General features: G+C 39.8%; 1 protein-coding gene across 5 annotated transcripts in view; it reads left to right on the forward strand.

Moving 5' to 3' along the window:
• Window positions 1-24,766, forward strand: part of MPDZ (multiple PDZ domain crumbs cell polarity complex component) — a 154,379-nt gene extending 129,613 nt beyond the window's left edge. For all 5 annotated transcript variants that reach the window (XM_044265648.1, XM_044265650.1, XM_044265652.1 and 2 more), the window contains 16 exons: window positions 1,606-1,686; window positions 7,960-8,052; window positions 8,138-8,212; window positions 9,353-9,527; window positions 11,645-11,790; window positions 12,540-12,623; window positions 12,757-12,950; window positions 13,646-13,793; window positions 15,324-15,410; window positions 16,453-16,543; window positions 17,491-17,534; window positions 18,401-18,523; window positions 19,728-19,832; window positions 20,395-20,507; window positions 21,324-21,447; window positions 23,337-24,766. In XM_044265648.1, the coding sequence (XP_044121583.1) occupies window positions 1,606-1,686; window positions 7,960-8,052; window positions 8,138-8,212; window positions 9,353-9,527; window positions 11,645-11,790; window positions 12,540-12,623; window positions 12,757-12,950; window positions 13,646-13,793; window positions 15,324-15,410; window positions 16,453-16,543; window positions 17,491-17,534; window positions 18,401-18,523; window positions 19,728-19,832; window positions 20,395-20,507; window positions 21,324-21,447; window positions 23,337-23,483 (1,830 nt within the window). In that variant the 3' untranslated portion in view covers window positions 23,484-24,766. The remainder of the gene's footprint in view (window positions 1-1,605; window positions 1,687-7,959; window positions 8,053-8,137; window positions 8,213-9,352; window positions 9,528-11,644; window positions 11,791-12,539; window positions 12,624-12,756; window positions 12,951-13,645; window positions 13,794-15,323; window positions 15,411-16,452; window positions 16,544-17,490; window positions 17,535-18,400; window positions 18,524-19,727; window positions 19,833-20,394; window positions 20,508-21,323; window positions 21,448-23,336) is intronic.
• The last annotated feature ends 556 nt before the right edge of the window (window positions 24,767-25,322 follow it).

Raw genomic sequence — 25,322 nt, forward strand, 5'->3', positions numbered from 1 at the left:
GCCTGAACTAATGCAAGGAAAGAAAGAAAGAGAGAGAGTGAGGGAGGGAGGAAGAAAGAGAAGAAAAGAAAGGAAGAAAAGAAAATAAAAGAGGGAAAGAAAGAGAAAAGGAAGGGAAGGAAGGAGAGAGGGAGAGAGAGAAGGAGAGATAGAGAGATAGAAAAGAAGGAAGGAAGAAAATGATTAAGTCAGAAGTTTCAGTAGTTTAGGATCCAACTTAGCATTATCTTATCCCTAACTAAATGTACAGTGAGGAACAGCCAGTGGTGTATCTATCCAACAAGTATTTACAGACTGTCTGCCTTATACCAGGTACTTCATTTTGGGCTGGGATTAGGCTGGTGAATGCAACAGACAAGTTGTAGATGGCTTCTGGATGGCTAACGTGGTGACTTGGTGGATGGCTGACTTTTACCAAAATAGAAAAAAATTTAAAAACATATTTGTAAAAATAGAAAATGTTCTATTTGAGGCAGTTTTCGGGTGAAGTGCCTGTTGAAAAGCCTGGTAGAGATAGATGTACATTGGAATGTTTGGTCTAGAGTTTAGAGATGAATTCCCATAGGTGCACAGTTATCTGGTGGCCATAGGAGCTCTTCCGTACAGAGAATGCTTAGAAGAAGGGGGCTAAGGTCAGAATTCTTTAATAAAACAAGGAGGAAGCCTAACAAAGAATGGCCAGAGGTAACAAGAAAGGACCAGGCAAGCGCGTTGCGTAGAGCTGAGGAGGACACATTTCAAGAAGGATATATTCTACAATCTTGAATGCTGAGAAGAGGTCAAGTAAGGAGATGAATAGAGTCCATTGGACTTGGCAATTAGCTGATCACTAGTGTTTTTGAGAAAGCAAATGATGGATTAAAAAAAAAAAATTAGAAAAGAAAAGGCACCGGCTAGAGGGTAACATAGAATTTAGAGGGTTTTTTTGGTGGGACTTCTGATGTGCAAAAGCCCGAGATACTTGTTACAGATGAATAAAAGGAGGCAAAGCGAATGAAACCTGACAGAGGAGCCATGATTACAGTGCGAGAGGAAATGCTCCCCCGGAAGGAGCGTTTGGGCACTGGGCTGTCTCTACATGATGAACGTCACTTGTTCCGGTGAACTGAGAAATCATTCATAATAGTGAACTGAGTCAGGTGATTTTTCAAGATTATAAAGGAGAAAATTTTATTTTCATATAAATTGTACCATAGATATAACCCTTAAGAAAATAGAATATTTTAATAATCTTCAAGTAAAACACTTAGTAGTTCCTAAATTCCCTTGATGACTAACAGGGAAGAACAGTGGATGGTGCCTGTGCTTGAGTCCTGTGTGCTAGTGAGTCCCACTGCTGGGTAGCTGGGCTGCCACTGCATTTCACTAGAGAATAAATCCAGGCCCTCTGGAGAACCGCTTTGTGTCTTTGTGCTTGAAAATAATTTTTGTCTAATCATACCTTATTAGTCTTTTGAAGAGAATATAATGTTCATAAATGTCATGAAGTATTAAAAATAATTAATTATAACACGTGAAATAATTTTGATGCAAGTGACCCTTATTAAGCAAACAAAAATACGTACACCTCAGTTGTCTATTTTGCCGTTTTCTTCCCTCTGTCAGCCTGAGCCAAGTGGTACTACTTCCGATGCGGCTGTGGACCTCTGTTCATTTAAAAACGTGCAACATCTGGAGCTTCCCAAGGTAAATGTGCTTTGAGTTGAATTTTTACACCAGTAATCTGATTCTCTGGTTCTCAGAAGTGTGGTCTCTGGACCAGTGGCATCAGCATCACCTGGGATCTTGCTAGAATTGCAGACATTTGGTCCATCCATACCTACTGAATGAGAAATTCTGGGGGTGGACCCACAGTTTGCGTTTTTATAAGCCTTCTGAGTGATTCCATGCACACAAACATTTGAGAATTACTGTATTAATTGATACTTGAGCAGAGATTAAGCTTTTCCTGCCTTTGTGATTACCCAAGGTATGACATTTAGCAGTCTCTCTCTCTCTCTCTTTTTTTTTTTTTTTTTTAAGATTTTATTTATCCATTTGTGAGAGTGAGAGAGAGAGCATGAGAATGGGGTGAAGGACAAAGCAGAAGCAGGCTCCCCACTGAGCTGAGAGCCCAGTGTAGGACTCAGTCCTGGGACTAAGGGATCATGACCTGAGCCCAAGGCAGAGGCTTAACTGGCTGAGCCGCCCAGATGCCCCTCTCCTTTGATACATTTACTAAGGGCCTGCTCTGGAGGAAATATAAAGAAGAAAGAAGCAAATTTAAGTCTTTGCCCTTCATAAAACTGAAAGTTCACATTTCTAAAAGCTTCACTGATCAGCATCAGTGAAGTATTTACTTCTGAAAAGATCTGAACATTAGGCTCAAATGACCACTTCTGAAGAGGTGGTTTGCTGAACAGAAACCTGCAAATGCTTTGAGGTGCTGCAGGCTCCTGTTGGAATGCAGGCAGGGGCGGGCGGTGGACACACACGGGAGAATATTCGCAGAGAGAGCAGCAAAGCGCACAGGGAGAAGAGGAAGGTGAGCTAGGGGTTGACACCGAGCCGGGCTATATTTATCGCAGGCCGCCAGAAGAGAAGGGGTCCTCGGGCCACTGCCCGCCCAGCTGTGAGGCAGGGCAGCACGGTGTTTAGGAGCCTTGGCTCCAGAATCCGGGTTCAGTCCTTGCTTCATCAAGTACATACCTGACATATTATGTGATCTTCCTTTGCCTCAGTTTTTTCACAATATTACCTTTGGCCTAACTGTAAAGATTAAATGAGTCATTTGTAAGTAGTTGGCTTAATGACAGCCTATGCTTTGCACTATTCAAGTCGTTATGAAGTCGGAAACCATGAATTTCTGAATGCTGCACAGAATATGTGCTTAAAAACATCCTTGGACAAGCCCTTGCTAAAAATGACAGGTTAAAAAACTCCGCATACTATATAAATCTGTCCACGCTGAATCCATTATTAGTCGACTATGCAGACAAAACTCAAGAAGGCGAGGAAGGGAGAATTAACCAGCCTGCTAACATTTATACCTCATCTGCAACTTTTTGTCATTTATACTACCTTGTATTTTTAAAAATTATGATTATTTGAAAAAACTTAATGGCAAAGTCTCACATGCTTTATGTTGTTTACTTCTCAGCAACCTGTGAGATCATTTTATTTTTCCCACTTACAACAGTCCTCATAGCTCAGAATGATAGTTAGAACTTAAACTCTGGTCTTACACCTCCAAGTCCCATTTTCCATTCCTTGTTTCAACTTGCGCCTGGGGCCTATTTACCTTTCCGAAACACCTGTATGTTTCTTATAAGAATCTTCAACTTCATTCAGACTGAATGTTTCAAGGGCCCACAGCCATTTATTTTAAGAATTCGTCCCTCCTTACCTGTGCCTATACAACTTGGGTTGCCCTTCTGCTTTCTTTTAGATTATCTAAGTCCTGTATAACTGAAGATCTAGCTTAATCTCATGTCTGTTTATTTGGAAATATTCCTTCGATATTCTGGCCTATAGAATGCTTACTGATAATGTCTTCATTTATTTGTCGTTTAGCTGTGCCTGGCTCAAACATGTCTCATGTATAAACATTCATGTGGATAAATTTTTTATACATCTATATCGCAAACAGGTTGAAAAAGAAGAACCTGTTACTTTTTCTCCCATTATCTCATATAGTATGGGTGGCATAGTTCATATAAGTATGCAGGAGGGAAGAATGGATGACGGCTTACATGCTGCTGTGCGCTGGGAAAGAGGTTAAGTACAGGAGAGTTAGGAAGGAGAGAATGGTTTTCCCAACAGTTTCAATACAGAAATGGTAGCAACAGGCCATTTCTAATTCTGTTTTGACTCCTTAGAAACTCTCTGGACAGATTAATTATCTTTTTTTTTTTTAATGAGAGAGAACGCACAGCTGGGTTGGGGGTGGGGTAGAGTGGACCAGAGGGAAAGGCAGAGAGAGAATCTTAAGCAGGCTCCACGCCCAGTTGGAGCCCACCCCGGACCTGATCTCACGACTCTGAGATCAACACTTCAGCTGAAATCAAGAGTCAGATGCTTAACTCACTGAGCCACCAAACACCCTGATTATTTTCTCTTCTTTTTCATCTTTTTTAAGTGGGAAAATAGAAATATAAGCAGCAAATTTATATTGTGTATAATCTGAACCCTTAGTGACTGACTGAAATGCTTATTCACTTTACAGACAAAGGATTTTTGATTCAAGATTGGTTTTTAAGCAGTTTTGTCCTAGGAAAGTACCTGTACCTCGAAGCAACCTTGCACGATTTTTAGAGATCCATTTCAAGTCCATATGAGTTTTATAGGGTGAATGTCTTCAAATAGCATTAAGAAGTTTTTTTTTTCTGAATTTTTGGGGAATCTTCCAAATTTCAAAATAGCTCTCCTGATAATAATGGTGGTTTGGCTTCGTTCTACTTTTAATTCTTGTTCACTCTTTTCTGGCTGTTGAATGATACAACTGTTACTCCATAACAAAGTTTCCTTAATTTGTTTCCTTCTCTCTATGGTGGTGTTTTAATAACTGGCTCAGAACAGTGTCTCTCAGACCTTTCTCTGTTATGGGCTATATATCCTGTGGCAGCAGTGAGGTGAAGAGCTAAGCATTCAGCTGGGAAACCGCACTCACGCCCCGTTACCCTTATTTGTATTTCATCCTACTCTTCTGATGCCAGTTGATTGTCTTTAGATGTGTTTATGGATATGTTTATTTTTGTAGTATTTTAAGTGGGACTGGGGCATATTATATATACAGATGCTCTTAGGACACTGCCTGTTGCTAATAACATAAAACCTAGTGAAAGAGGGGATTTGTGGGCTCAGGTTCCTGGGCAGCAATCTTCCAGGATAGTTGATCTAATGGCTCCGTAGTGTCATCAAGAGCCAGTTCTTTTCCTCTTCCTGCACAGCCGTCAGTGGTCAGCTATATCCCAGGGCTGGTCTTCCTCTGTCTTAGAATGTCTTCCAGCCATAGCTGGGGTCATGTGCTGCTTCTCTCACCTGTGGTCAGGGGCTTGGGGGGAAAGTGGCTATGCCATCATTCTGAGTAAAAGTCCTGAAACCCATGCTAGTTGAGTCAGCTCTGTTCACACACCAGCTCCTGAGCTTGGGACTGTGGCCATGGGAATAGAACTGTACTGTTGAACCAAGTCATTCAGACTCAGTCCTTGGAGTTATTTATCCACTGTTACATCCACAAATTACCACAAAATTTAGAATCTTAAAACAATAGACATTTATTATCTCTGTCTCTGTGGGTCAGGGATCTGGGAGCCATTCAGCTGGGTGGTCTGGTCAGGCTCTGTAGAGTTTGACAGCAAAGTGCCGGCTAGGACGGTTCATAGCAATGCTTGGCACAGGCCGGAAGAGCCGCATCTGGGATGACTTAAATGAGCACTGGGAGGAAGCCGCATTGGCTCTCTGTGGTGCTGCTTTCATGTCCTCCTAACATGGGCCTGGCTTCCCTCAGAGCACGGGATCCAAGAGAGAGCAAGGACAGAGCTCCGAGGCCTTTGACATAGGTGTGGAAATCTGCACCATTCCTTCTGCTTTATTCTCTATTTTACAGTCAAGTAACACAAGTCCATCACTCCCTTTTTAAAGGAGTTTGTGAGCGTATTTTAAAATCACCACCCAGGGGCGCCTAGGTGGCTCAATGGGTTAAGCCGCTGCCTTCGGGCTGGGTCATGATCTTGGGATCCTGGGATCGAGTCCCGCATCGGGCTCTCTGCTCAGCAGGGAGCCTGCTTCCCTCTCTCTCTCTGCCTGCCTCTCCATCTACTTGTGATTTCTCTCTGTCAAATAAATAAATAAAATCTTTAAAAATAGAATAAAATAAAATAAAATCACCACCCAAAACATGGGCAGAGAGAGATCGAGCAAGAGCGAGAGCATTCTCTTGTATGTTGTTTGAGGTAGCAGGGGGAGGGGGTGGGATATTCTGACAAAAATCTACGAGCCTGTAGGGAGGAATATGATAACGTTGTTAAGTAAACAACCCAGCAAATGCCCTCTGGACCGCTAAGGTACTTTTCTGACTGCAGATAAGAGAATAGGCAATGATAGAATCAGATCTCAGAGTTGAATACATACAGTCATTATAGATGTATTCAAACAAATATTTCTTTGTGATACTAGGAAAGACCATTGGTATAGAAAATCCCAAAAAGAGTGTTTAGCTAAATTAGATGTATTTGTCTTTTTGGTAGCACATTCACCTTCCTTCATTAAGCCTGATTCTTTCACCAGCTAGATCGGGACTCAAGGTCTCAAAATCCTGGCAAGTTTAGAAAATGTATCTGAAATATATTTAATTATTTCCTGTAGGGTAATTAGTAGAAGGAACGTATGTGTAATAACAACACTGTATATAGCACATCAGGTTTCCAGTCCCTTTCTTACTACACCTGATCCACACAGCAATCTCATGGTCGGGCAAGAACAACATGGTTTGAACTGTGTGGGTCCACTTCTAAGGGGAGGTTTCTGATAAATGCAGTGTAGGACCGCAAACATATTTTCTCTTCCTTATGATTTTCTTAATAACATTTTCTTTTCTCTAGCTTCATTGGAACAATACGGTATATACTCCACATAACATACAAAATGTGTTATTCAGCTGTTTTTATTGATGACACTTTCAGTCAACAAGGCTCTAAATAGTTCATTTTTTGAGGAGTCAGAAATTATGCATGGATTTTCATATGTACAGAGGGATCAGCACCCAACTCCCATATTGTTCAAGGGTCAGCTGTGTTATTACTAATTTTTTAGATAAGAAAATTGAGGTTTGGACAACGTTATGTGGCATATCCAACTTCCTATAGCTAGACAGGAAGTAAATGAGAACCGAGCTCTGCTCACCCTAAAAATGCAGTTTTCTGTGTCTTACAAATGTGACTGATTCTGTGGAAAGAGAGTGTGGTGTAGAGAGATGCACAGTGATAGTCGAAACTCATCAAACATGAATGCTTTGCCTCAGAAAAGCCCCGATGTTGATAATCTTTAAAATGATGGTGTGGCCTTTCCTTGATGTCACAGTCATGATCCTAAATGCCTGGTGGCAAGCACGACTCTCATGTGTACATTTCATAGAAACCATGGCAAAATCTTCTTTTTCTCTCTTCTGCTTTACATTTTCCTGGGTAGAAACTATAATGAAAATGGTTGCTAGCTCTAACGAGAATGAAAATACTCAAAACCCCATTTTAATTTTATTAATGTAAACATTAAAGAAACACAAAAGTCTTACTATTGAACATTTGGTCTTGATAAAAGAAAATGTAGAAAGTATAGACAAAATACGTATAGCTTTCTAGGCTTGGCAGTTTTTCAGTGCACGTCCCTGGGCTCAGAGTTGAGTGTTTTCACTCTGCACCAAATCAAAACACAAGTGTCTGGGGAAACAATGTTGGGTATTCAGCCCCAGAAGGACAAAGCATGCAGAAGTAATTGTAGTCTGTCTGCTCAGGAGAAGGGATGGGATGAAGGGGCCTGATTGGGTTGTTACTTCTTCGCTGTAGGCCAGAAAGAGGAAGCTGGTTGATTTTTTTTTTTTTAAATGACTTACTGCATCAGCCAGTTCACAAAACTACATTGGAAATGTTGTATATTCATTCAGTTATTGAATGCATTTTATTCTCTGGATATTTTGCTATAAGTTACTAGAGATGTGTAATTGCATATATAGGGTAAATGCACTAGAAATCGTAAACATATGGGAGGAATGAATACATTTGAATATTTGATAGAAGAAAATTTATTTCCATTAAAAAGTTTGAAAGTTTGCTTAAGAGATTTCTATTAATGAACTTTAGATTGGTTTTAATCTGTTTTCTAGCCCTGGGGTAGAAGATAATGTTCAGAAATTATGGCCATGTATCTTTCCTTTGGGTAAATTTTATCTGCTTCAAGTTTTCTAAATTGTTACTATTTCTCTAGGACCAAGGGGGCTTGGGCATTGCCATCAGTGAGGAAGACACGCTTAGCGGAGTCATCATAAAGAGTCTAACCGAGCATGGGGTGGCAGCCAAGGTGAGGCCTTCTCACTGTCATAAAGTGGTGGAGAAGAGGATTAGTTCTATAAAATCACCCTAAACCTTAACATGTTTCCATTTAGGATGGACGGCTCAAAATTGGAGATAAGATTTTGGCTGTAGACGATGAAGTTGTTGTTGGCTATCCTGTTGAAAAGGTACATTTCCCAAAGGAAGGAAATAACCCTGTTAGCCCTTCCGTGGGCATGGCCAGTGTGTGGGGGTGGGGGGGTAGGGGGGTTTTAGGGAATTGGAACCATGTAGCTCTACTAGACTTTGTATTAGACAGATATCATCAAGGAAAAGAAGGGATTCTTTGGAAGTTCTTCAATTTCTATTTTCTATTTTTCTAGTCAAATGATATTAATGTATTTTCTATTGCCTAGAAAATCCCGTGTTCAGTGGGCATTTTTGATAAATTTCATTTACATTTTCCCTAAGAAAAACTTAAAACTTTTTTTAATTGTTTTTATTATTATGTAATGTATTATTTGCCCCAGAAACGTGAAACTACTAAACGAAGGTCCACTTCATGTTAAGACCGAAGAAATTTTTATGAATATTTGCTCCAATAAATATCCACTTTGTCTGTTGTTTTATAAACAGACTCAGTCATTAAACGCATTACTTTCATTGGGATTAAACTGTTACGAGTTTTATTGTCCTCAAAAGTGGTAAAACTTACTAGTCGTCTCACTTGAGGCATTTCATAGATTAGGTACAAGAAAAAAAGTTGTGTTTCTTTTGAGATTTAGTGTGCAAATGTTTTTATTTCTACACTGGCCAGCAAGAAGCTTAAACCATTTTTCAAATTCAACTTTAATAATTGTATAGGTTGAACCCTTTAGCCCATATGTCCATGTTCTAACTTTCCATTTTGCTTGACTCTTCTGTTGCAGTTTTTCTTACCCTGCTAAGAGTTTCCATTTTATTTAAAGAGTTGTGTAAGTTGTTTCAGATTCTCAGTAGAATCAGGAATTGGGAAAAATACTATATATATATATATATCTATATCTATATCTTGTAAGTTTGTAGGGATGAGATTAATTAGAAATGTCAAACATTGAAAACCCTGTACTTGTATAAAGAAGAATATGGTCAAAACTAGACTTAAAATAGAAATAAACTTTGGCCTTAATATCAGCAACCGAGAAACAAGAAAGAAATGACAAGTATTCTTTCTTGACTTCTCAAGTGCTGACAAGGAAAGGGATTCCAATTGTAACAGTGACTTACTGATTTACGTCTACTAATCTGCTTTTGAATTTTGTTTCTCTGCCACACCAACACCCTGCCAGTTTATTAGTCTTTTGAAAACAACAAAGACAACAGTGAAACTCAGCATTTGTGCTGAGAATCGTGACCCCCAGACTGTGGCTTCAGCGGCTGGTACGGGCAGTGGAGAACAGAAAAGCAGTTCCTTGTCTCCAATGGCACCATCTTCTGGCTCCCCGGAACCAGAGTCCATCCCAAGTAAGGGGCCAGTCTCTTGTGGTTCCTGCTTGTGTGGTGCACTGAAACCCCCCAGGGGCAGCTTCCTGGTTGGGAGCCACCTGCTTGAATGTTTGAAAGGTCATTGCCAGGGAACGCTTTGGTGAAAAGATGGTATAAGAGAGGGGCTCCTGAGGAAAGATCACTGGACTGTTAGGCAGGGATCTGTGTGCTGCACATTAACCAGCCACAGGGCCTTAGGGAACCAACCCATCCTCCCACTCTGAGTCTCTAAAGCTGCTCTTTGCTCTCCAAGGACCTTTTGCTGAAGGTACCTGTGATTCTACGCATTTGACCAATGAAGTAGCATCCTCATTTTGAATATTCCTTTTTTTATATTGAGCAAGTAATGTAACTTCTCTAAAGCCTCAGTATTCTAATTGGTAAAATGGATACAGTGCCTTGCATTACAAAAAACTCTTAAAAACAATAGTCATTGCTAAGGTTAGCACAATTGATCTGAGTTCTGTCATTTCGGAGTCGTAGATCCTGTAGATGGAAATGGTTGTATGTGGACCATGGAATGAGACTTGTGAGCATCATGAAAATGCCTGTGTAGCAAATTGAGGCAAATTATTCATTTAAGTTGCTTTTTGACAAAAATTACACCAGTGTTTAATAAGACAGTAAATTTCAAGCTTTGCAGCATTGAAAAAAGTACTTAAACACATAGGCTTTTTCTGAGATGGAAGAAAAAAATCTCTTTTGGCCTCCAGACTGAAACATTAAGTTCTTTTAACAGGTTTTTAAGGATACAGCAGTTTAAAACATATATAACATAGTTAGACCAAAAAATTCTTAAAGTAATACATATCTGGTCAAAGTAATCCTTTATTTAGAAAGACTGGGTAGCTTACTGAAATGTTAAAAGGTTTTACAGAAATTGTCTCCTTTTTCAATTTTATGTTGATCCCAAAATAGCATTGTCTATAAAAATGTGAAATGCTACATGAGAATGTAACATGAGGAAATATCTTTATACCTGCTCTTACCATTTCAAGAGCATGAATTAGTCTGTCTCTGGTTTCCTAAAAAGAGAGCCTCTTGCCTAAAGCTACTCTACCGGTAAAGTGTCTCAGCTTTTTCAAAACATGACATGTGCTGTATGCTCTTTGGTATATCATAAAACATATGATATGAAGACTGTCATAAAACAAGGTTTGAAATTATAATCTCCTTGTTTTCTCATAACCTATTCTTATCTCTTCAATCCTGAGCATATATGCACCAGATTTTAATATCTGAGTTTCTAAAACATCAAGTGAGACACGCAAAGAAACTGCTTGTGAGTCTCACTTGTTGTTTTATAAACTCAGATATTTTTTTTAAAGGTTTTTATTTATTCATTTGACAGAGATTACAAGCAGGCAGAGAGGCAGGCAGAGAGGGAGAGGAGGAAGCAGGCTCCCTGCTGAGCAGAGAGCCCGATGCGGGACTCGATCCCAGGACCCTGAGATCATGACCTGAGCCAAAGGCAGCGGCCTAACCCACTGAGCCACCTAGGCGTCCCTATAAACTCAGATATTAAATCCAGTTGCTTATGTGCACAGATTTGATTACATAAGAAGAGATGTTCTAGGATAGGAAGAAAAGGAAAACCAAAATCAAAACATAAAAAGCCTTGAAATGCAGGCACCACAAGCAGAATTACTGATATGATGATGTGCTTTGTGTTTTTGTGGTCTTCCCAGAATGTGTTTTTAGATGAACACTACATACCTCCGTACTGAGTTGTACAAATAATAATTTCGTAAGAGGTTACTTGGCTCTAGTGAAGTGCGGCATCAGCATGAAACCAGTCTCAGCTCAGCTCCCTGCTCTTGTTCCTTGACACTTTGCGTTTTAGAAAGTGCACCATAGTGCAAAACGTAACTTTGTATCCACCACCCTAAATTAATGATGATTTAATCATTTTGTTTGATATGTTTAAAATATAACTAAAAGATCAAGGTAAATCTGAAATCTTTCTTGTTTGTAACCTTGGGCCCTTTTTCTGCTCTGTACCCCACAGGCAACGGGGGAAGGGGGGGGAGTTTGTTGTTTATACCATCTGACCAATTTGTATTTGTATTTCTTTTCATTTTAAAATTTATTTTTAGGTACAAGCAGGTCGTCAACACCAGCGATCTTTGCTTCTGATCCTGCCACCTGCCCCATTATCCCAGGCTGTGAAACAACCATTGAGATTTCCAAAGGGCGAACAGGGCTGGGCCTGAGCATCGTTGGAGGGTCAGACACTCTGCTGGTGAGGACGTTCCCCGAGGTGCTTCAGATACACAGCAGCCCCTCCAGTGAGCCCTGAGAGTTCGCTATCAGGGAGAGTCCTATCTGTTTTTTTAAATGAAACATAAAGGCTTAGAAAAATGCATCATTCATTATTATTTTAAGTCATAGAACAAATACTGAAAACTGGGTACTGGGACTTTTATTTTAAGTAAGTGAGTGCTGACTCAATAAGATAGTTACACTTGTGATTGTGAACTTTTAGGTTCAAAATATTTCTGTTAGCTTACCAGTCTTTGCCATATTTTAATTGCCTTTTTACTGACTGGATATGGTTGGGTTGGGCCCATATTGAAAGGAGTCTGAAAAACTGGATAATTAATTATAGACAAAATTTTCTAAATGTCAAAAATCTTTCAAAATATAATTACTGCATTTGTGGCTAAGAAAAGGGAAGTAAATCGGTCAATTTCATTTGTGATAAGAAAGGTGATGTATACCTATTATATGTACATATGTATGATTTGTATGTTTCATAATTTTTTCTTTATACGTCCCTGTCATTAGAAAGATACGTAAACTTCTTTGAGTATTGTAGCAAAAATTCCATTATACTTTTCTTTTGACTTTTGATATGACTCCCTGTGGATCCAGTGAGTATGTAACCCTTCACATTATATTTAAAAGTACGGTGTGTTTTGACTTCCTTTCTGTTTAGCAGTCTGAGGAAGCATGGGCTAAAGCATGAATATGTTTTGTCTGGGCCCTTAGGGCGCCATTATTATCCACGAAGTTTATGAAGAAGGAGCAGCTTGTAAAGATGGAAGACTCTGGGCTGGAGATCAGATTCTAGAGGTACCTTTATAATTAACAAAGAAAAAGCTACTCTGGGGAGGGTGGTCTCCGTTTCCTTTGTTTCTTTCACTTCCTTTTTGCTCTTTCCTTATTTGACAGACCTGGGTCCTCACAGTGTCCCATTTCTGTACAGGTGAATGGGATGGACTTGAGAAAGGCCACGCATGATGAAGCAATTAATGTCCTGAGACAGACCCCACAAAGAGTGCGGCTGACGCTCTACAGAGAGGAGGCTCCGTACAAAGAGGAAGATGTGTATGACACCCTCACTGTCGAGCTGCAGAAGAAGCCAGGGAAAGGCCTGGGATTAAGTATTGTTGGGAAGAGGTACGAATGAAGAGGGCAAACCTCGTGATCTTTGGAAATGATTGAATTTCAGCCCTTTTGTAGTAGTAGTCAGTCTTTATCAGCTGCTGGTGTTCTGTGAGTAGCTGTAGTCAGCCCACTCAGGAAGGGAGCTAATCCAAAGACCTCATTTTGAACTTTTTAAGTTAGTCTTTTGGGGCATCTTGAGGCTATTAGATAAAAACTATTTGGTATTTCTTTCTTTTAAAAGATTTTATTTATTCAAGAGAGCGAGAAAGCACAAGAACATGAGTGGGGTGAGGGGCAGAGGGAGAAGCAGACCCCCTGCTGGGTCGGGAGCCCAGTGTAGGACTGGAGTCCAGGAATGCAGGACTTGATCCCGAAACCCTGGATCATGACCTGGGCTGAAGGCAGATTCTTAACCAATTGAGCCACCTGGGCGCCCTATTTGGTATTTCTTGAGCACCTAATGTGTGACAGGGAATACATTAAGTTCTAGGGAACATGTTAAATAAGACATGGTTCCTGACCTCAAAAAACTCATGATTTGGTCAATGAGAATTAAATATGTTCTTGAAACAAAGAATTCCATTGATGAGAGACAGAGACATACTGTGAGGGAGCTGTGGCAGCAGAGGAAAAGGGCTGAGGAAGCAGACACACTGACAAGCAGAAACTTGTCAGAAAAGAGGTGAAATTCCAAATTATGTTTACAGAAATGATACTGGAGTATTTGTGTCAGACATCGTCAAAGGCGGGATTGCCGATGCAGACGGAAGACTGGTGCAGGGAGACCAGATACTGACGGTGAATGGAGAGGACGTCCGTAGCGCCACGCAGGAGGCCGTGGCTGCTTTGCTAAAGGTAAAGCTTGAAGGCTGGCAAGGACTCTGTGCAGGACGGGAGAAGGAAGATACTCACTGGGCGACCACGGTCAAATAAGCACTGAGTGCTCTTTATTTAAAATGTTTTCTCAGATGAGGCACATTTCTAGGTAAGATAACCATATTTTAGTGATAAATTTCTAAATAATAAATCTGTGATAGCTCTTTATTATACTGTGTATTTTTTTTATTATTAAATAAAAGACTTTCCAAGGTAGACATCCACTAAGGCCCCAGAGCGGGTAAATCAGAGAGTGAGATTTAACCCTGTATGTCTAACTCCAAAAATCCAGGATCTCAAAATACCTCACTGGGCTTTCACCTTAGACGATACAGTACTTTTTGCATGCCTGTGATTTCTGTGTCAGAGGTCACAGGGAAGTTGTCTTCAATTCTTATTTTGTGTTTATAGCTATGTGGCTTATTTCAGGATGGTGTCATCGGTCTGCTGGTTGTAGGTGCGGTGATAGAGAGTTTGCCCAGTTACCTGTTAAGGACAAAACAAGTTGTCATGGCCACGGTTGTCTTACTGTTTCTGTTTCATTTTGTAAGCCTTGAGTTGGTGTATTTGGCATATCTAAACCAGTATGCTTCATGAGACAGTAGCTCGATTCTCAGTCTCTCTCCTCCTCAGCACAGTCTCCATGTAAACCTTGAGGTTGTGAGACAGACACTGGGTGTTGCTGCTGCTGCTGCTGCTGCTTGATGTTATTCTTTTTTATGTTTTAGAAGGGCTCTTTCCACAAAGGATTGGAGGTATCCTTGTATATGAAAATCCCAAAAGGATTTATTTTTTTTAATTTATTATTTATTTATTTATTATTTTTTATTAACATAGAACATATAACAAATAACATGTATTATTTGCCCCAGAGGTACAGGTCTGTGAATCATCAGGCTTACACACTTCATAGCACTCACCATAGCGTATACCCTCCCCTGTATCCATAACCCAGCCACCCTATCCCTAAACCTCTACCCCCCAGCAATCCTCAGTTTGTTTTGTGAGATTAAGAGTCTCTTATGGTTTGTCTCCCTCCCAATCCCATCTTGTTTCATTTTTTTCCCTCTCCTCCCCCCAACAACCCCCCGCCCTGCTTCTCAAATTCCTCCTATCAGGGAGATATGATAATTATCTCTCTCTGATTGACTTATTTCACTCAGCATAATACCCTCCAGTTCCATCCATGTCGTTGCAAATGGCAAGATTTCATTTCTTTTGATGGCTGCATAGTATTCCCTTATATATATACACCACATCTTCTTTATCCATTCATTTGTTGATGCACATCTAGGTTCTTTCCATAGTTTGGCTATTGTGGACATTGCTGCTGTAAACATTCGAGTGCACGCGCCCCTTCGGATCACTACACTTATGTCTTTAGGGTAAATACCCAGTAATGCAATTGCTAGGTCATAGGGTAGCTCTGTTTTCAACTTTTTGAGGAACCTCTATGCTGTTTTTGTAGCATCTTATTTAAACAGTTTCCTAAAACAACCACTCCACTAGTGTTCCCTAGGCACAGTGACCTTGGAAGTTGGAAGAGTCAAAGCCGGTCCATTTCATTCAGAGAGGAGGCCTTCTCAAAGCAGCCAGGTGGGTAGCTGTGGGATTCATCAGGGTGACGTAGTCCATGGGCCAGAGCAACTCCATGATGGCCCTGATGGGGTCCATGCACAGGCTGGGTCTCCGGCAGCTGGGCAGAGGGGGCTGCAGTCTGATGTGGGAAGAGCCACGGGTGAGCATGGACGGGTAAACACAATGGAGCCCTTGAGTAGTTTGCAAGTCACTCTCAAAAATTTCCTTTCAGCTGTTCTTTGTTTCTCTTCCCATAATTGTGCAAATTAACCAATTAATATCTGTAAAGCCTACTAAGGTGATGTATTTTTAAAGTATTTTATAACAAATATTTATCAGTATGCAACTGAAAAAATTCCATATCAGGTGAACTGTAGAAGCTCGCCACTGTGGATGAAGCTCACGGCTGTGTCTGTTCAGGGTTGCGGCACGCCCCTACTCACGTGTGTCTATGTCAGCCTATCCTTAAAGACCCTTTACTCAGCCCTTCAACACTACCGTTCATTTCCAGTTAACCCTATTTCACAGTTTCTTCATAAGCCCCAGTCTTTGTACAACATCAGTTTAAATTTAGCTTGAATGAAACTATGAATCTATGAAAAACCACTTAAATTTTAGTTTGTTGGAATCAATCTCATTTATTCTTTTAGCTTCAATTTATTTAGGTCACTAGGCAAATGATTTCATAAAAAGAAAAAAAATCATTAGATTTCAAATTATCAAATGCCACTGTTGCTTAACTGTTACTTCACAGACATTTCTAGATGCAATAAAATAATTTAATTCTGTTGGGACGCCTGGGTGGCTCAGTTGTTAAGTGTCTGCCTTCGACTCAGGCCATGATCCTGGGGTCCTGGGATCAAGTCCTGCATCGGGCTTCTTGCTCGGTGGGGAGCCTGCTTCTCTCTCTCCCTGTGCCTGCCACTCTGTCTGCTTGTGCTCTCTCTCTCTGTCAAATAAACAAATAAAATCTTTTAAAAAAATTTAATTCTCAAATAAGTGGTATTTAGGGGATATTATTACTTCAACACTTTCTAAAATAATTGTTGTGTATTTGCAGATGAGTGAAGGCAGCCTGTCGTCATTCACTTTCCCGCTTTCCGGATCCAGCACTTCTGAGTCCCTAGAAAGTAGCTTGAAGAAGAATGCACGTAAGATTGGTTTGATATTTTCAGCATGATTTACTGGTTTGAATTTTGGTAACCAACACTGTTTTTTTTTTTTCCCCTGTATTAATTTACCTCTAAGCTCTCGTTCCCCAGATCTTTTCATACTTTAATATGGGTACAAAGGTGTGTGTTGGCAAATACTCTGAACAACATGAAGCTGTGTCTTTGTTGTTTAGTTTTTCCATTTGTTGTTTTTTCTATAAGATACACTAAACATTAGAATCCTGATTCTGTAATTTTTTCTTACTAAGCAGACTGGTGTGCTTGATTTTTATTTCCTTTTTCTGTTTAATCTAACACCAATAATTCAGAAGATGCTATTAAGTAAAGACTTCTTTTTCCATGAAGACTGCAAAAATTTTGATTGGGAAAATTAGTGTGATCCTCCTGTGTTTTAATTACATGAAATCATGATGCAGAGGGTTTTTTGGCTTGGAGCATTAGTTGAAAGTTGTTCAAATTGAAGAACTAACCATATGGCAATCTCTGTTTGCAATGTGACTAATATTCTAGAAATTTAGCCACTTAAGTCCATGAATTCCTTTTAATGTGTCCATGACTTTATTTTTCTCAGCTGTGCACATGTGTCTTTCTATCCAAAGCCTGTTCTGCCCTTGACTCATTCAAAGTGGATTATGCAGTTATATAATCAACAATTAAAATAAGAAGGAAGAAATGGGGTGGTATGCACATTTTTCCAACTGGAAAAATAAAGATTCCTTGTGTGAGACAGATTTAGTCATATGTACTGGCAACTTTGAGCACCCTCTCTCTTTATAAAAAAAAAATTATATATATATATATATATATATATATATATATATATATATATATATACAGTATCTCAGTTCCATTCCAGCTTCAGGCATTGACTAAAATTTAATTGAACATAAAAATACTTTAATAACCATATTTTTTTCACTTTACAGTGGCATCTGAAATACAGGGATTAAGAACAGTTGAAATAAAAAAGGTAACTTGGGGAAGAGAGAATGACATAAACTCTGTTGACCTCAGGGGCATCTCCATGTGTATTTTCATATTAGCTGTCTCACTATTTTACCATAGCACCAGAAAAATTATGTGTTGTATACAGCGGGAATACCACTGAATTTCACTGAATTTCACTGAGTTTCCTGGTCATAGGCTGTTATATGAAAAATCATGGTTGGCGTATCCTGTATTGCCAAGAACGGCTTCCACCCAACCCCACACAAGGTGTCGTCCCAACTCTCACTCCTCATACTGCGAAGCAAGCCTCTCTGCCTCCCATAGATCCTTCTTATTCCCATGAAACAGATTCCCTGGACAGCCGTGCACAAGAGAGAACACTGAAGCAGCTACAGCTTACTGAGCCTTTGCTCTCTGCTGAGCCTTCTTGTAGACGTTTCATGCTATCATCGTCTCATGCGATATCTTCGGCGAGCCCCCTGGGAGGGCTCCTCTGAGCTCCATTTTGTCCATGAACATCTAGTAACTTATTAGGAGGCCCGAACTTAGTCAGGTCCCAACATCTGTAAGTGTGAGTTCCTCGCTTTGAAGACAGATCTCTCTGATTCCAAAGTTGGGATCTTCCACTTCATCGGTATACCTGCTTTTCGTCATCCCCACTGCATGATTTTCATTTAATGTGTTTTGATTCCTTTTATTTCCTGGACAGATGCTTCTTTTCCTAAGTCACACTAAGGACCCATGTCAAATGAAGTAATACAGTTTCCCTGAGCTGCATTACCTCACACCTCCAAGACCTGAGCTGACTGTACAGCATCGGGCCAAAGAAACCAAACATCAATTTAAAATATCACATTGACTGAAATATTTTCATCTCTTGCATGTCAGGGGCCTACTGACTCACTGGGAATCAGCATTGCTGGAGGAGTGGGCAGCCCACTTGGGGATGTTCCTATTTTTATTGCAATGATGCACCCGAATGGAGTTGCAGCTCAGACCCAGAAACTCAGAGTAAGTTCTACCCATAACCGTGGCAGCCCTCGCAGATCTGGCAAAAGGTTTCATAAACCCTTTGAATGCCATCTCTTATTGCAGCCAGTTTTCAGTGTTTGTATCTGCTTTTAAATCCCTAATCTGACTGTGGCAGGTCGGCTTTGAGCAAAGGTGAAGAAAACGGAGAGTGAAAGTTTGCTGTGGCATGCAGATTGACAAGTAAATGAGACGGGAAGATCTGTTCTTATTTCTTACTACTTTTTACTTGTCTCCAACTCTGTGAAATAAGTTAAAACAAGGTGGTTCAGAACACCAGTATGAGATGAAATTTTCTCCTTACGTGTGTCACTGGCTTAAATGCCACTGCAACATCATTAAATTGAAAACTATCATTTATGTTGCAATTAATCATCCATTTTGCTGAAGTTTCATATAAGTGTGATTTACGTAGTGAAACTATACCAAACGTGCTTCAGAGTTGAGGGATTATGCTGAGGTGGAGCCCTGTTGAGGCTCCCTGTCCAGTTCTGCAATCAGGTGACTATTCCATTCAGGTCTCAATGAAGTAAAAATCTGTGTGGCCTCATGGGTCACAGAGGGTCTCACAACTTAACCACTTAGTTTAGTCCCTACACTAGAAATGGTTCAGTCTCTTTTGATATCTGAGCTTGTGACTGACTGGCACTTACAAATCGGTAATTGCACGTAGTGGAAAACTTCTCTGTGCCGAACTGATGGTGAATACTTGGGCATCTGTGGTGGAGGCTCAACTCCACCCTGGGAAAGCGATGAAGGAGCAGGGCTGTCTTCCATCCAGGCTTTGTCAACAAAAACAAGCCACTGGCCAGGCTTGGCCTGGAGTCCCAGCTGACTTGGAGTCATAGTTAACATGTGTAATAAAAACATCTAAAGAAATTCTGGGTTTTAAATGATATCAGATATTTTATTCTTTAATAAGAAACTGTCTCTTCCCCAGGAGAAGTGAAGAGAGGGAAGAATGGTTTTCCCCCTTCCCCTGGAGACTACCCAACTCCATCGTCATGGACAGCTTCTTTCTGTTGGGGCTAATTCTTGAAATTACCCGCTTCCTCGGTTGTAGTTCAGTTGCTGAGAGCAGTGTGTACGTGATGTGCGGGTAGAGAAGGAGATCACTGTTCCGGTCCCGCCTCACTCTCCACGGCTGCTGCTTTAGCAGATGGCTGGTTTCTTGTCTTCCTTGCAGGTTGGGGACCGGATTGTCACTATCTGCGGCACTTCTACGGAGGGGATGACTCACACCCAAGCAGTTAACTTACTGAAAAATGCCTCTGGCTCCATTGAAATGCAGGTAAAGAGTTGTATCCCAAGCACTCTTCACAGTCTGGGTGGGGAGAGGACACAGGAGCTGTAAGCGTTAGAGCAGGAAAAGTTCTTAAATCTCCTGATATTATTTCATTTACTATTTCCCACGAACATAAATGATTACACTGAGAGTTCCGAGAAAGTATGTTTGAAGCATTTTATCCTGATGAGTTTCTTGTTTGATACTTTATATCTAAAGGGAAAAAAAATACAGGGTCTTAGCTGCAAATGATTAATGGCTAGAATGTTAAGTGGTATGAGTGGCTGTTTATTCTAAAGCTCTTAAAAAAAAAAAAAAAACTGCATTTGAGACCATGTTTGAAAACATCAAAGAACTTTGCAGAATTGAATTACTAAAAGATGTTTCCTGTCCGTTGAAGAGGCCTGTGGACCTTGTGAAATTTCTCTTTATGTTGTATATCAGGTTCACAGAAATGATTAAGTAGACAATAAAGGACATGTTTTAATCCAAATGCTATTTTTGAAGGAGAGTTACTGATGTCTCCCTGCCTAGCCACAGGAACGTGTGTCTTTCTCTGTTTCTCCAGGTAGTCGCTGGAGGAGATGTGAGTGTGGTCACAGGTCATCAGCAGGAGCCGGCCAGTTCTGGTCTTTCTTTCACTGGGCTGACGTCAAGCAGCATATTTCAGGAGGATTTAGGGTGAGCGCATATACTGTGGTTTCTGTGTCCCTACCATTCACATAAAGGTGAAAAAACAAGAGACGAAGTTTGAGATACGAAAACCAAGTGCTTCTAAACTGTTAAATAATTGTGGCATGGATTTAGTTCATCATGTAGAGACAGGTAGCATGCCACTATCCTTCCCACGGTTTTGGCTCTGCGTTCTTTGGTGGCCATTTTCATCTTGACATCACTACCCTGTGTGACATGGAAGGAACCTTTTGAAACCTTCTGCCATTTTGAAATTCCAACATTACCAACCCATTTACTAAATCATCCTTTTGATTAAAAAACTTACAGTTCCCCAGCATGTGTGTACAAAAGAGTTGAACCATAAAGAGAGGGGAAGAGAGGAACATTTGAGAATTTTTAAATAATGTGACGCAGGCTTTACATTGCTAGTAATGGCTGTTTTCTCTCTGAGCTTGGGAGTCCTGATGTTTCTGACTCACTCCACCGTTAGAGCTCCGTGCTGTAACCTTCTTCCTTTAAGGATCCTGGGGAAAGAATGTGCATGCCTGCGGTGAGAACGTGTTGTGAGCGTGTTAGTTTAGGGGAACTGTAAATGAGTAATAGATGTAGGGTGTTAGATAGGATTTTGTTGGATTATGTAAATTTAAAATACTGATCACAGCATGCATGGACAGGGCAGGCACCCCCAAAATACCCATGATATACTCACTGTCTGTAGCACTGAGATTTGTATTGGTTCTAGGTGGATGTCAGATAATCTGTAACTTAGAGGTATGAATTTAAAATCGAAACCCTCTTTTTTCTTTCTTCCCTTTACTGTAGACCTCCTCAGTGTAAATCTATTACACTAGACCGAGGACCAGATGGCTTAGGCTTCAGCATAGTAGGAGGATATGGAAGCCCTCATGGAGACTTACCCATTTATGTTAAAACAGTGTTTGCGAAGGTACGCTTGCACATTTTAACCACCCCCGTCCCCCCAAACATTCATTAATAGTGGTCAGCAGCTGGCTTATTAGTTTATGGCCTGAGGTAACGCCAAATGGTTAACAGTTGATCATTTTCTTTTGGAACTCCCTTCAGGAACAGGTCATTAAATATTTTTGTTCAATTTGAGGTTTAGTTATGTTTAAAGGAAAATAGGCTCAAATTGAAATTCCATGGGAACACTTGACAATATGCAATAAAAATATTAATGAACTTTAGTTTGACAGTAATGCCTGATTTTTTTATCCTTTGAAATCAGGTCGCCTTTTACTAAATGTCTTTTGAAAATGGGATATTTTAAATATGTATGCTATAGAGGGCTGGCATTTCTTTTCCTTTGTGTTTTTTTTTTTTTTTTTTTTTTTTTGGTTTGGTAATATAGAACAGACACAGAAAAGTATGTAAAATAGGTACATAGGTTAAATAACTAATAGAGCATTTATCTGCATTTAATTTTATTGAATAAAATAGAAAAATCACAACTGAAAAAATGCAGAGTATCCAGGAGCTCTGTCACCTGCAGTAAATCTGCTATTTGCAATTAGGGAATTCAGTTTTTTAAAAAATTGCATTTAGTTGTAATGATATAGTAAGCTATTTTAAGCATGTTTAGAATAAGAATAAATTTATTGCAACATTGGGGAAGCTGTTAAAATAATTCAAACCCATATAATTATTGTTAATATGTTCTTAAGACACTTTTTCAGGAGCTCCAAAATTGGACACAATTTCCTGCAGGAGAAAATCTGGAACCTCATGATTTTACAGTGCAAAGGAGCAAACAAACCTTACTGCCGACCTATTAAACAGTTTGACCCAGGGCTTCAGATTAGCGCGTCATCCTTTAAAGTGCCTACCTGTGGAGGTTTTATTCCATTATTTTGAAAAAGAATTATTATTTTTAACCAGCTTAAAGTGCTGTATCTACAGCAACCTAGTTATAGGCTTAATTTATGAGATTTTTTTAAAAGCCATTGGTATGTCCAAAAATACAAACAGCATTTGTCAGTGAATAGAAGAGTCATGCAGTCCGTTTCCTCAGCCTTGGAACAATTTATTTAAGGCATGCTAGTTAGAACATATTTTAAGAATTTCATCATTATGGATTCCTCATTAACTTTTCCATATTTTTAATCTTATATTTAATTGCATAGTTGCCTACTGTAAGCATGCCTTAAGATGGGATTCTTTTTCACACAGCAATGTCTGTGTTTAATCTGAATCATTTTAAGGCCCATAAGAAATATGAAGACTCCACACACCCTGGGAAAGTAAAGAACAAGCAGCTCGAGCAGCCTCTTCAAGCTGCAAAAAGAATTATAGTTAGACTTTTTAGGACTCGCGTTCTACCCTGTCCTTGTCAACATGTGTGTGGCCTTCATGTTTCTGCATACCTTTGGGTTCCATGGCCTCATGCCCATGTCCTGTAAACCTGCTTTTACTCCTGTCCAGTCCTTTGTCGTCTTCTGTAGACTTCTTTACAGGATTAGAAAAAAAAAAAACAACTCTGGATCCTATGAAATCATTTTTCCTAGGCAAAGTCCCAAATATTCTTTATTAATTTGAGTTCCCACCAACTGCTGTGCCGAATGGCCAAAAAACCATCCAACTAATCTGTTGATTGCTGGATTCTCTCTGCAGTTGGAATCTTGGTGGTAAAACCATTTAGGAGCAAGACCTCCTTTGTGTCTGCTCATCATTGCTTATGTCCGTGGAGCACCCCGGGAGCACCGAGGGCGTGTGTGTGTACATGTAGAGCAATTTGCATTCTTGTTTCAATCTTCTTCTGTTGTGTAGCTGCGAGGCAGCATTTTTTGAGAAGCAAACAAGCCTACTTTCTAATTGCAGGGAGCAGCCTCGGAAGACGGGCGTCTCAAAAGGGGTGATCAGATCATTGCTGTCAATGGGCAGAGTCTGGAAGGGGTGACCCACGAAGAAGCTGTGGCCATCCTTAAGCGGACGAAGGGAACGGTCACTTTAATGGTTCTCTCCTGAATTTACTGCAGAGTGGGGCTAACTTGACCCCCTGCTCCGTCCCACACTGTGAAGGGAACGGAACTGATCTCGCGGACGGCGTTCCCTGTGCCATCTTCTTCAAGCTCTTCAGAACTCTAGGAGGGGGGTGAAGTACCACTTAAGTTTGTTTTTCTCATGTAGAAATGATTTTCTTGCAACCTAGCATCATTTTTCCTTTCTCCTTGGATTTTGTGAACATAAACTCAAAGGGAAGGACTGTGTGTGTAGGTAAGCCCTGTCCTTTGTAAAAAGATGTCTGACATTCAGCAGTCACGTGTGCAGAAATTACGATGTGCTGAACATGTGTTCATAGAGAACATGTGTTTATAGAGAAAGAAGAAAATAATTCCAAACTGAATGTAAGAGAAATGGCTTTAGTAAATTAGGGTGAGAATGAAAGTATAAAATAAAGAAGAAAATCTCAAATTCTATTTAAAAAATACTTCATTTTATCAGTAACTCCTCTTCCCATTTCTAACTAAAAAACAGTTATCTCTATTAGAAATCCTAAAAAATACTCTCAGTATTTACAGTATTTGACTATTATAAAACATTGCATCTCCTACCTTTAATATACACATATGTATTTAATTCCTAAAGTGGGATCCCAAGATTGAGTAAATAGTGATTATATGAAACAGTGTCCTAAGTTGATAAAGTACACAGCTGATGCAAAATCTCAATGTTCATTTTTATTTTTGACCTGTTATAAAATATTTCCATGTTTCTGTAACTAAGATGGTGATGCCACCCACTACTGACTGTGGTTTCTCTAGAAAGCAGCCGTGCTAGCCATGGAGGAACACGGAAGTCTCTCAGAATCCTTAATGCTGGTTTAAACCGATGCAACACTAAAAATGCACGCTGTGCAATTGGTCTTCAGTTACTATTAATCTTAATGACAGAGAAAAAAGCAACGTGTTAGTAATTATTTTGGTTGTGTGCCATTAGTAAATTGATAGAAAAATTAAGGGGATTAACATAACTTCATTTCATTGCTTTATATTAACATCTTATAATACAATAGTTTAAGACTAAGGGAAACAGATGGAGCTGTTTATTGAGACAACTGGTGAGGAATTATCATGTGTTCATTCCCATTTTAGAGCGTGAAACTCCTACATTAGAATATATAAAGTCACTTTAAATATTATCTATATTTGTAACAGAAGTAGTGTACAGATATTTTATTATAGCACTTTTGTGTAAATGGAGAACTGAAGTGAATAAATAACAAGTTTCATGGTGCACAAATAAAGAAACAGGCGTATTTTTTTGTTTGTTCTTTTTACTGGGAAAAAGCTCCATTATATTGTTCAAGATTTACAATTTAAAATTGGTTTTTATCCTAACTGAACACATGGTGTCCATAGTTACAATCAGAACTTTGGACGCCATGATAAAAAACTGGATGTTTCTTACATCCAGAAGTTTTCCTAATACTGAAGTGTCCTGTCTCTATCTGGTTTTTCAGAGGTGCTGTATTAATGCAGTAACATTGTGAGTTGTTCTTGGGGGTAGTCGAGCTAAAGCTAGTTCAGAAAGAAGAAGTCATAATGAAGTTATTATGTTAATAGACGCAAAACGTCTGATTTGAACACTGAGCAAGGAATTAGGGAACACTTGTTCTGCTAGTTTTGCCCCTCACTAGCCAATGAATATGTGCATTCCGTCTGATTCACTCATCTATAAAATGATAGGTCATCTTATCTCAAAGCTTGCATCCGGTTCTAAAATAGAAGCCTTCTGTGATTCTTACGCAGAATGGATAGGCCCACGCATTCTAACAATTCAGGAGGTGTTCTCCTCGACACTCCA

This window comes from Neovison vison, chromosome 9, assembly GCF_020171115.1.
Source record: "Neovison vison isolate M4711 chromosome 9, ASM_NN_V1, whole genome shotgun sequence".
NCBI classification, from domain to species: domain Eukaryota; kingdom Metazoa; phylum Chordata; class Mammalia; order Carnivora; family Mustelidae; genus Neogale; species Neogale vison.